The sequence below is a fragment of the Eleutherodactylus coqui genome, chromosome 3 (assembly GCF_035609145.1).
Source record: "Eleutherodactylus coqui strain aEleCoq1 chromosome 3, aEleCoq1.hap1, whole genome shotgun sequence".
In the NCBI taxonomy this organism is placed as follows: domain Eukaryota; kingdom Metazoa; phylum Chordata; class Amphibia; order Anura; family Eleutherodactylidae; genus Eleutherodactylus; species Eleutherodactylus coqui.
This window is the reverse complement of record NC_089839.1, coordinates 152,346,648-152,359,558: the sequence shown is the minus strand read 5'-3', so window position 1 is coordinate 152,359,558 and position 12,911 is coordinate 152,346,648. Positions and strand designations below refer to the sequence as shown.

General features: G+C 43.8%; 1 protein-coding gene across 1 annotated transcript in view; it reads left to right on the top strand.

Moving 5' to 3' along the window:
• LOC136620190 (cytochrome P450 2D15-like) overlaps positions 1–12,441 on the top strand; it is a 31,356-nt gene extending 18,915 nt beyond the window's left edge. The window contains exons 7-9 of the mRNA XM_066594897.1: positions 2,739–2,926; positions 5,453–5,594; positions 12,164–12,441. Of these exons, the coding sequence (XP_066450994.1) occupies positions 2,739–2,926; positions 5,453–5,594; positions 12,164–12,345 (512 nt within the window). The 3' untranslated portion in view covers positions 12,346–12,441. The remainder of the gene's footprint in view (positions 1–2,738; positions 2,927–5,452; positions 5,595–12,163) is intronic.
• The last annotated feature ends 470 nt before the right edge of the window (positions 12,442–12,911 follow it).

Sequence of the window (12,911 nt, the reverse complement as noted above, 5' to 3'; positions counted from 1 at the left end):
TAAAAAAAGATATTTGAGCTGCATGTGAATTGACTACCCTGGGTATATTCTGACTATGTCCTCTATTCTTATGTCATCGTAAGGCTTTTTGGCACAGCCTTATTACGACCACATTTATGTGTCCATAACATGGATGTGTCCTGTCTAGTCTACTGACCCAAACTCAGAAAGTCATAGGGATCTATAATGTTCTGAGTTTGGGCCACTAGGCCCATGGTTGTGCTGAGCTAGGACACTTGACCCTATTATGAATGCATAAATATGGCCTTAATGTGCTTGTGTGAAACGAGACTTATTAAGACCTCTTCACAAAGTGTTCTTGGCTAATTAAAAGGATTTTCTGGGACCGCGAATATTGATGACCTATCCTAAGGATTGGTCATCAATATTGGTCAGTAGAGGTCTGCTGCTTGAGACACCCGCATTCAGCTGCTTGAAGAGCTAGCGGCGCTTGGCCGAGCATTGCTACTTCTTCACTGCATACCAGGCACAAAGCTGTAGGTTTCTTAGCTGTGGTGCTTGGTATAGTAGCTCAATCCCATTCCTTTGAACAGGTGAACGTGACATCACTGGCCTGAGAAGAGGCTGCAGCGCTCACATGAGTGCCGCAGTTTTCTTCAATCATCTGATTGACAGTAGACCACCACCAATTAAACATTGATGACCTATCCTGAGGACATGTTCAGAGAGTTGAAAGGTCCTCTTTATACTGCTTTTGGTTACACTGAAGCATTCTAATACTTAATTGGAGTCTCTCCCTCTATCCTTTTGGTAAGTATACATTTTAACCATTTCTAATAACTGTCCTATATGGATGCCCATATCTTTTCCCCCTTGTTATCTGCTAGAGACAAGTTAATTCAGTTGATTTTTTTCATCATATTTCCTATCAAAATAATAAAGACCACCTGTCTATGAGGAACTGTGTGAGTTACATGTAATGATCTCCGCCCCTTATCACATGACTGTGATGTCATCACAGGTCCTAAAACATGCAGAGCCTGACAGCAGCCATGTGCTTACAGGCCCTAACATAACTATAAGGGATGCGGTTGCACCCGGGCTTAGGAGCCTTAGGGGGCCTATAAGGACTCTCTTCTCTATACAGGGAGCCTAGTACTATGAATAAAGCATTGGGGCCCAGGAGCTTCAGGTTATGCCTCTGTGTTAAGGGGTTAAGAGAAGGTAGGGGGCCCCAAGATAAACTTTTGCACCCAGGCCAATGAGCCCTTAGCTACGCCCCTGCTTATGGGACCTGTGATGATGTCATCATCATGTGATGAGTCGTGTGTGTGTGCATGTAGAAGAGCTGTGTGTATGTGACATGCGTGTAGCAGAGCTGTGTATGTGACATGCATGTAGCAGAGCTGTGTGTGAAGTACTATTAGTAATTGCGCCACCAGAAACACTGGTACTAGTATTGTACTATAGGTAGAGTTGAACTATCCAACTGTACCAAGTATACTAACTACAGTCGGGAAATTGTAATACATCCTTTACTCTACAGTGGAACAAATGTGAAATACAGGTCAATATTGTACCTTTTCAAATGCTTTGATCACCTACAAATAGTACTAGGAGAGTTTGTTTCTATAACCTCCTTATAATGTATAACAGGAGTCAAATAAACTAAAATCTGGAGTTATTAAAGGGGTTTTCCAGGGAAGTAGATCATAAATAGTTGATTGGCTGGGGTCCGTTGCTCGGGACCCTGACTGATCACCTGATCACCTGTCCGTGTAGTGGCCAGGGTTTGTAACTGCAGGCACTGCTCTCATTGAAATCAATGGGAGCTGTGTCTGCAACTACAAGTGCCAGCTACTATAAGGAGGTCGGCGCAGAAGCTTATGCTCTGACCTCTGTGTATTTGGAGCAGAAGTCCCCGCGCCGACCTCCCATGTAGTTGTTTTCAATGAGAGCCGTGCCTGCAGTTACAAGCACCGGTCACTGTATGCAGGTCAGCGTGGAGGCTTCCGTTCCGATCTTTATGTTATTGCAGCACTGACAGCATGCACCCGCACAGCTGATTGGTTGGGGTCCCAAGTGACGGACCCCAGCCGATCAACTATTGATGACCTATCCTGAGGATAGGTCATCAACAGTATTTCCCTAGTAAACCCCTTTAGGTTAACAACCCTGTAATGAGTTCTCTGACAGAGGCAGCTGGTGCCCTAACATGAACAATGAAGCAGTATATCTAATAGCCACTCGGGACAAAGACTACCAAAATATGGGCTGTTGTCCTATTGCTTGAAACTATAGGGGACATTTGGAAGTAGAAAAATATCCCTTTCTCCTGCTTCTCAGTGGATAAAGGTAGATCCAGGCGCCTTTTGGTGTTGATTGAGAAAATTAAAAGGTTATACAAATCCGCAAACTGCGTTCTTTTGCTTCAGTAAACCTGTGCACCAACATGTATTTCCAAAGTCTCTTATAATAACATAGTATGTTGGGCTAAAAGAAGACATATGTCCATCTAGTTCAGCCTCCCCCGACCCTACAATGTTAATCTAGAGGAAGGCAAAAAAAAAAACAATGAAGTAGAAGCCAATATTCCCCACTTAAGGGGGAAAAAATTCCTTCTCAATTCCAATCTGGCAATCGGAATAATCCTTGGATCAGTGACCTTTCTGCAGTTATTAGTGACTATAACATGTAATATTATAATGCTCCAGAAATCCTTGCACCTATTAAATGTATACAATAAGTTTGCATGTTATGGATATCACAATTTTCAGCCAAAGTTCAAGAGGAAATTGATCAAGTCATTGGAAGAGAGAGAAAACCAACAATGGGGGACGTGCTGAAAATGCCATATACCAATGCTGTGATTCATGAAGTACAACGGAGTGGAGATATTATTCCCTTGGCTTTCCCTCATATGACCTACAGAGACATAGAAGTTCAAGGATTTTTTATACCAAAGGTAAAGCAAATGGGGAGATATATGATTTTATATTGGTAAAGACGACCTGTCCTTTTTAATTAAATACTTGTATCTCTGATTAAAAAAATACTTTGGTGCATGTTTACTTAGAATATGGCAATGCGCTAGCTGAAAGTATGTAACTTTGACAAATAAACCTAAGGGCTCATGCCCACGACCAGCATTTCACCATGTATTACGTGTGTGTTGCACGACTGCGTGATACGCAGTGAATGCAGACAATAGAAATCAATGGACTTTTCATTGATCCATGTACATGTGTGTGCAGACACTATGTTTAGATACGCACAAGAAATAGATCGCAGCATGCTCTATTTCTCAGTGTACCACGCAGCGTAAGCCCTATCCATTTGTACAGGCAGTGTATGCAACACTGTCCATACACAATACATTGAGTATGGGCAGCGTTTTCATACAAAACCCCGCTATGAAACAAAGCAGGGAATTTTAAAAGAGCCACACGAGACAATTCCGTGTAATAAGCGCAGTGTATTCGCAGCCATACATGATCTCTGTGACTCTCTGCTAGCAGAGCAGCTATTTACAAGTACTGGTAAAATGCTGCGGGAGACAGGAGGCCTAACTTGCAATGGGAGTTGAATAATTTTGATTTTATCTATAGATGAATTTATTGACTTTTTAAGGGGTTGAATATTTCTGCAAAACACTGTAGCGATGTGGCTCCAAAAGTAAAGCTTTAGGCTGCCTGTCAACGGGCGATGATCCGCCGATGATAAATCGCTAGCGGATCACGCGGTGTGAAGCTTTCCATAGCATTGCTATGGAAAGTGCAGCGCCGGCGTTCATGAGCCGAGAATCATAGCGATTCTCCGCTCGCGGGATTTAAATCGCGGCCTATCAGATAGGCTCACCTTGGAGACCTGACAGCGCTTTCCCCTCCTCCCCTGCTAGCGATATTCCGCCTTGGCCGTGGACAGGGGGCCTTACTTTAACTCTTTCTAATCCAATGTCTCTGCCACCCACACAGTCCCAAGCACTTATTTATTTTGGGTGGGAAAGCGCTTTGTGGATTCCTTGGGATTACAGAAACACATAAAAAGGAAGTCAAATCATGTTTTTAGTAGCAATTTTTTAAAATTAAATGTGAATATGTGTATTACACTACAAGTATATTACATATGTATATTACACTATACAGAGGAATGCTCCAACTTCAGAGTTCTCTTCTGCATACTGTAATACATATACAGAAGAGAACTCCAGTGACAGACGTCTCTTCTGTATTGTGTTAGAAGCATGTGTCGGACCTCGCCCGACATGGGAGCTAAGCAGGGAAATCTCAATATCGGATGAGGTCCAACACTGGATTGGAATGGGTTAAGGCTAAAGTCCAATGTCCACTTGCACGCACGGATTCCATCAGCTGAATCCTGCAGCGGAATCCAGCCGTGCCTACAGACATGGACAGGAAAATAATTTTTTTTACCTGTCCAGATCCAACGCGCGTCTCCTCTGTGCCAGACGGATCTTCTTTCTTCGGCAACGTGCTGGACGCATGCGCAGTGCAATTTTTTTTTATCTCCTGTTTTCCCGCGGCACGTCCACAATAACAGCTGTGGCTGTGCCGCGGATCGGATGGCTCCCATTGACTTCAATGGGAGCCGTCCCGTGGGATCCGCAGAAAAATGGAGCATGCTGCGATTTCTTCCTGCATGTGCGACCCGCACGCTGGGGGGGGGGGGGGGGGGGGGGGGAGAGAAAGAAATAAAATCACATCCGCATGCTTTAAATTGCCTTGCGGATACTAATGCATTCATATGGGCGGCTAGAGGTGCGGATCCATCATGCGGATTTTATAATTAAAATTCACCCGTGGACATTGGGCCTAAGGTTACACAGCGGCATGTATCACGCAACAGCAAATTGCACAACAGTTTCAGAACTACGATCTGTCTGCAGTACAATTGATGTCTGATGGAAAACGTTGCCTTTCATATGACTTACAGCCAAAATCCAACAGAATTAGATTGTCTGTGATTGTTATGCTACAGTCACATGAGGTCGCTACAGGACGCTATTGACAATCATAAGACACATGACACTTGTCGCCATGTAAGCCTAGCCTAAAGGGGTTTTTCCACCATAGGAAGTGGAGGCAGAGTGCAAGGATACGCCATCGTTTCTTGGACCCACTGAACGTCAGAGTGAAGGTCCTACACCGCTAGTTCGGCTCTGAGGCTCCTGCTGTTTACCATGCACAACAGAGCTCCCAGGAAGTGGAGTTGCATTGGGATTCGGTACACATGGCAGAGAGGAGAGCATTATTGTGCTGGAGAGATAGGGACCCTGATCCTTTTTGTTTTCAGGATTGAATGGAGTCTCGGAGATTTAACCTCCACTGCCCATAATATCATGGGGAATACCCCTTTAAGGGGAGGTAAGCAGAAACCAGTAGGGGGATACAAAATATGACTATTTTGTGCATCCAGCACATTTATTTTATTATAGTCACTCCTATATAGTTTGAACTCTTGTCTTTCACAGGGCACCAGTATCATCACAAACCTGTCTTCTGTACTCAAAGATAAGCATGTATGGGAGAAACCATTACAATTCTACCCTAAACACTTCTTGGATGAAAATGGCAAGTTTGTGAAACGAGAAGCATTTATCCCATTTTCTGCAGGTAAATCTAAAAATCTATCATAAGTTATTTAGGCTTATGAAAAGATTCCTTTTAATCCCTTAACGCTACAAATCGTACATTTACGTCTTGGAGGTTCGGCGTTTGTATGTAGGGGGATTGGGGGTTGATACCGATCCATACAATGAGGGTACCAGCTGTTTCTTACAGTCAGCACCCATATTCAACATCTCCAATTAGCAGCGCTGCTGATTGGAGCTGTTAACCCTTTAAAATGTCACCATCAATTCTGACAGTGGCATTTCAATGCTCCAATTGATGTTTTGGGGGTCTAGAATGGCCCCTGGCAATGAGATTGCTGGGTGACATGGCTGTTGCCATGACAGCCGGGGCTTTCTGAAAGCCCACAAGGCTGACATTGCAGATTGCCCATGAAGCCATGCCTGTGGCATGGCTTAACAGATTTCCTGTCGCGATACAATGTAGTACTATGGTATTACATCATACTGCAAGAGCGATCAAATCATCAAAAGTTCTTGTCCCCTCTGGCGACTAAAAAAAAAATGTAATAATCAGTTTTATTAATTATAAAAAAAGGCATAAGTTTTTTAAAAAACATTTTGCCATATTTCTAATAAAAAATCTAAATAAAAAAATAAATACATATTTGGTATCGCTGCATCCATAAAAGTCCTATCTAGCAAAGTAACGCATTCTTTACTCAACACGGTGAATGATAAAAATAAAAATAAACGTCAGAATTGTGTTTTTTTTTAGTCACCCCAAAGAAAAAATGTAATCAAAAGCAATCCAAAAGTCATATACACTGAAAAAACAGAGCCAATAGAAACCAAAGGATGTCCCGCAAAAAAATGAGCCCTCATACAACTATGTCGACGGAGAAATAAAAAGATTATGGCTGTCAGAAGATGGCAGCAGAAAATAATTAAAAAAATAAATATCTTTGGGAAAAAAAAGCTATATAACTTTGATATCATAGGAATTATACTGACCCACAGAATAGAGTTAACATTTTTTTTGCTGCAGTGTGTCCACCATAGTAACAAGACCCTCCCTACCTCCAAAGACGGTGGAATTTCGTTTTTTTTTCCAACTTCGCTTTTTAAAAAAGTTTTTCAGTACATTATATGGTACATTAAATAGTGCCATTGAAAAATACAACTCGTCCCACAAAAAACAAGCCCTCATACAGCGACGTTGATGGATAAATAAAAGTTATGATTTTTAAAGAGGGGGAAGGAAAAAACGAAAACATAAAAAAAAGGGCCGCGTCCTCAAGGAGTTAATGTTGCCCACTCAAAAGCCAGCTCCATGAAGTGAACTCTTCTAATCAGTTCTCTGTGCACCTACGGTTGCTTTAGGGTGGTTTCACATCTGCATTGGAACCTCCGTCGGACTTTGGAAATTCCCAAAGAAAAAGCATTACAGGCAGCTTTTTTTCTTTCATCCCAAAACTGAGCAGCTAGGCGGAAAGGGGGCATACCCCATTTTAGTCAGTTGGGTCCTTCCGGTGCTATACGGTTCCGTCCAGAGACAGAACCGTTCGGCCGGGGGGATTCCTGTTTCCTGCTCCCCGAACGGGCTATTAGGGATATATATGGCTATTATAATAGGTGGTGAATGGAGTCAACGAAAGTACATTGATTTTCATTGATGCATTCACACTTGCCAATAATACACGCTTAAAAAAAAAAAAGTAACATGTTCTATTCTACCACATATTCCGTGCGATGAAGCTCTATTTTGCTCCATGGGTGCCTACAAAAATGCTTTACATATGCAATTACATTGCGTATATGCTGAGTTTTTACACAACGTTGCTAAAAGACAATAGAAGGAAAGTTTAAAAAAAAAAAAAAAAAGAAACCAGGAAGCAAGTGCATGACAGCGTGCGTGAGATACACGCGACAATACGCCATTCCACACGCCTGTAAAACACGGTGATTTTTACATAATGAAACAAAAACATCCTAGGATCTACTGATTCTCCTACCACTTGAGACATCTAATTCAGCAAAACGCAATTCCAAACAATTAAATTAAGATGCATTAAGAACTAACACATTTTTTCTTTCATAGTTGTGAATAGAGGTACATAAAAGCAGAGTTCCCTAGAAGTCTGACAAGTTTCTGATACAAATGCCTTATAAATAGAGATGAGCGAACGTACTCGGTAAGGCCGATTTCGCAATCGAGCACCGCGATTTTCGAGTACTTCACTACTCGGGTGAAAAGATTCGGGGGGAGCCGTAGGTGAGCGAGGGGTTGCAGAGGGGAGTGGGGGGGGAGAGGAAGAGAGAGAGGGCTCCCCCCTGTTCCGCGCTGCTACCCCCCGCTCCACCACGCCACGCCCCGCCCCCGGCGACCCCCGAATCTTTTCACCCGAGTAGTGAAGTACTCGAAAATCGCGGTGCTCGATTGCGAAATCGGCCTTACCGAGTACGTTCGCTCATCTCTACTTATAAACCATCACCAGGCACCTTATCAACCGCTCTCATAAACTACTTTCACATCCAAAGTCAGGTCCTGTATTGCCCTCCATTTTTTATTTGCCGGAAAAGTTATCAGAATCCTTCCTGCCCTGTAGCAACTTATATATCCTAGAATTAAATTAAATTGCCCTTCTGCTCAAAAAGGGAGAGTCTTGTTATGTTGCTTTTATTGTACTACAAAGGTCTGAAAATGTATTTTAACTCCTTCAGGACCAAGCGTGGTAAATATATGGCGCTCGGTCCTGGGCTTTTATTCTTGCCGATAGCAAAAATACAGTGCAGAAGTAAACTCCTGCAATCAAGGAGAAGCAGGTCAGGTCCTCGGATGTCAAATACAACAGAGGACCCAGAGAAGAAGGGAGAAGCGTTTTTTAACTCTTAACCGGTTCTGCCTTTACCCTTCCCGGGTACATAGCACTCAATGAGCACCATATACCAAAAAGTGAAAGTAATCGACCTGGCGATCACGTAACGACTGGGTGCCCACTGTTACAGCAGAGCTGCAGGGTCCTAGCAGACCCAGATCAGATCTGTTAGTGACTATTGACACTACAGGGGGATGTTTTCCCCTGTAACTGGGGCTGCTATTAATGCAGCCCCTATGGATGCCCCAGCTACAGTGGAAGAGTGTGATATGAAAAAGAGAAGAAAAAAAAAAGACAACGAATGTGAATGACCCCCTGGGGTCTTATATAACGTCATAGATGGTAAAAAAAAAAATTGTTACAAGAAAAAAATAAAATAAAAGTATATACCATGTATACTCGAGTATTAGCCAACCTGAGTATAAGCAGAGTCAATACGTTTTACCACAAAAAAACTAGTAAAATTTATTGACTCGAGTATAAGCATAGCTACACTTGAGTATATACTAGGTAAAAAAAACCAAAACGCGATACTCACCTCGGAGTCTGTGTTCCCGGCGCGATGCTCTCCCTGGCGGTGCGGCAAGCTGCTTCAGTCTTCTCGCCACTGTCATCTCCCTGGCTTGGTTTTGAAATCCCCCGCTGTCAGCGCTGTGTGTGTGAGGAAGTGTTGTAACTGGATCGAGCATCGGCCAATCACAGCCGGCGCTCGACAAACCAATCATAGCCATTCAGGGACACAGACGCCGGCTGAGAGGTGAGTATTGCATTTTTTTTTTACCCCACTAGAGTATAAGCCGAGCGGGGCCTTTTCTGCACATTTCTGCTTATACTCGAGTATATACGATACATAAAAAAGAAAATGACCCACTGCCGACGCCAACCAAAACAGTTGCCCTGTGCGCCCTGTAATCCGAGACTTACAAATAAAATATATTAGTAAATAAAATTAGTAAATATACTAATTTTAAAAATACAACAATAATTTTTTTTTAAAAAATCATTTTTTTTAGCTGTTTACCTCCATTAAAACTAAAAGACGGAAAAAAAATGGCAGTGAAAAAAAAAATTTAAAAATAGGTAGCTGAAGAAGAAAAAAAAAATAGGCAGTAAAAGCACCACATGGGTAAAATCCCTAAAAGCAGCCTGGTCCTTAAAGGGGTTGTCCCGCGCCGAAACGTTTTTTTTTTTTTTTTTTACCCCCCCCCCCTGTTCGGCGCGAGACAACCCCGATGCAGGGGTTAAAAAAACAAACCGGAGAGTGCTTACCTGAATCCCGGCGGTCCGGCGTCTTCATACTCACCTGCTGAAGATGGCCGCCGGGGTCTGCTCCCTCCGTGGACCGCAGCTCTTCTGTGCGGTCCATTGCCGATTCCAGCCTCCTGATTGTCTGGAATCGGCACGTGACGGGGCGGAGCTACACGGAGCCGGCATTCTGCACGAGCGGCCCCATTGAAGACAGCAGAAGACCCGGACTGCGCAAGCGCGGCTAATTTGGCCATCGGAGGCCGAAAATTAGTCGGCACCATGGAGACGAGGACGCCAGCAACGGAGCAGGTAAGTATAAAACTTTTGATAACTTCTGTATGGCTCATAATTAATGCACAATGTACATTACAAAGTGCATTAATATGGCCATACAGAAGTGTATAGACCCACTTGCTGCCGCGGGACAACCCCTTTAAGGGGTTAAAGGGAGTCTGCTAGCAGGCACTAGGAAGAGCAGGGACAACTTTTTAAACATATCTGAGTATTTTGTTAGAGGAAGCATTATATAAAAAGGGAATCATGAAAGGAAACGTCTCTCTATCCTCAGCCCCAAACAGATCTTTAATGTTTAGCGAGCTTAAGGCTGAATTTACACGAGCGCATATCGGCCGTGTTTTCATGCCCGGCCGATATAACCTGCCCCTCTGATGCATTGGGTTACAATGCATCAGTTCAGATGGGCGTATTTCCGCGGCGTAAAAGTGCCCAGCCGTCCAAGATTGCATTTCGGCCGGGCGCTTTTACGCTGGCGGCAGCTGCATAGACTCCTATGGAAGCCTATGACAGCTGCCGGAGAAGGGAGAAGCATGACTGCCCAACTCCAACTCCCTTCCCTCCTCCTCTCCACCCTTGCCGGCTATTTGCAATGGGAGGGACGGGGACGGAGCTAGTTGCTAAGCTCCTCCCCTCTAATTGCTGGCTGCAACAAGGGGTGGGAACTTAGCATACTAGCTCCTGCCCCATCTCCTCCCCTTGCTGAGAGACGGCGAGGGGGGGAGACACTTTACCAGAGCTAAATGCCGTTGAGCGGGGAGAGACAGTTTTCCCCCGCAATGCTGGTATGGGGGTGGGGGAAGACAGTTTAGCAGAGCTTCTCCCCCTCAACGGCATTGTGGGCCTATGTGAATAAGCCCTAAGGTCCATTCACATTCAAAGATGATTGCTCAAAATTCGTCAGAAATGGACAATTTTGAGCGATCATTTTGCATTAGCTAATAAGCCAATCAGCCCATTAGTAGCTAACTAGCTTCATTTGCATGTATTTAGAGAACAGCGGGTGGTCTGTTCTCTAGATACATCAATTTTGTTCTCATGTGGCCTGCTGGCCGCATATAATGCTATCAGCGCTGCCTGCGGAGAACACAGCATTCCGTCCCTCTCATCAGGGACAACAGATTTTATGCTGAGTTCCAAGAATTAGCCCCGCCCCCGGCCCGCCTCTCCCCATTGCAAATAGTGCAGAGGGGCGGAGAGGAGGCAGAGAGGGGGCTGGAGCTCAGTTCCTGCTCCTGGCTCTTCCATCTTCCCCCCCCCTGCACACGAGGACAACGTATATCGGCTCGGCGTGAAAACCGAGCCGATATACGTTCGTGGGAATGCAGCCTTAGGGCGCCTACCCACTTGCGTTGCCGATTTTCGCTCGTGAAAAACGCAGCATTTTCGCGTGTTTTTTGCACGTTTTTTGCAGCCCTCCATTGACAATCATGGGTGCATTAAGAGAAAAATAAGGACACATATGCAACTGACAGTTCCTGTGTGAAAAAACCCCACGAAACGGAAAAAAAACCCCAGATGGACAAGAACACATTCTATACTAATTGCTCTTGAGAAAAAACGCAAAACATCGCAGGAAAAAAAAAATCGCCAGTGGGTAGGTGCCCTTAGGGCGCCTACCCACTTGCGTTGCCGATTTCGCGCGTGAAAAACGCGGCGTTTCCGTGCGTTTTTTGCAGCCCTCCATTGACAATCATGGGTGCATTAAGAGAAAAATAAGGAGACATATGCAACTGACAGTTCCTATGTGAAAAAAACCCACGAAACGGAAAAAACCCCCCAGATGGACAAGAACACATTCTATACTAATTGCTCTTGAGAAAAAAACGCAAAACATCAGAGGAAAAAAAATCGCAAGTGGGTAGGCACCCTTAGGGTGCCCACCCACTGGCGTTTTTTTTCCCTGCGAAATTCGCAGCATTTTTTTCTCTGCAGGGGTCTATGGGACTTGTAATGTTAAAATCGCGATCGCGCAAAATCGCAATTTACCGCGAAATCGCAATTTTGCGCGATCGCGATTTTAACATTACAAGTCCCATAGACCCCTGCAGAGAAAAAAATGCTGCGAATTTCGCAGGGAAAAAAAACGCCAGTGGGTGGGCGCCCTTAGACTGCAAAGCATAAACCTGGTGGCAGATTCCCTTTACAAGTACATACAAAGTTTTTTTGTTTTTTTTCCATCATCTTGTAGGTCGGAGGGTTTGTTTGGGAGAACAACTTGCAAGAATGGAGCTTTTCCTGTTTTTTACAACTCTTCTCCAACAATTTACATTTGAGATACCAAGTGACCAACCTCGTCCGATGGAAGATCCTTGTTATGCATTTACACTAAGTCCTAAGCCTTACAATATCTGTGCTGTAGCCAGAGTATAGAGGGACAGAGAGATGGGGTTTATTCATAACACTTTACAGTTCTTTAATAGTTAGACTTCCAATCACACTTATATAACTCGCTCATCTTCAAATATACAGTAATTGATGGGAGGGAATTAGTGTGATATACATAGATATAAATGATTATTTTTATGTTTATGACTGCAATTATTTAATGAATAAAGAACTAAACGCAATAAATATGGATTTGATTTAATTACCTACATAAAACTGTTTAGTGGGCATAGTCCCCGCAAAAAGTGCCATACCCTTTGAGGCTACCAGTGTAGGCAAAACTAGCAGATGAGGCGTGACAAGCAATGGAGGCACATTTTGCATCATGGGTGTGGATATACTCATAAAGGCTGTGCTTGTGTAAATAGGGACTCTGTAAGGTATTGCATTATTTCTACACTGTGTTTGGACCATTCTTTCCATAAAGCCTTAAAGGGGTTGTCTCGCGGCAGCAAGTGGGGTTATACACTTCTGTATGGCCATATTAATGCACTTTGTAATGTACATCGTGCATTAAATATGAGCCATACAGAAGTTATTCACTTACCTGC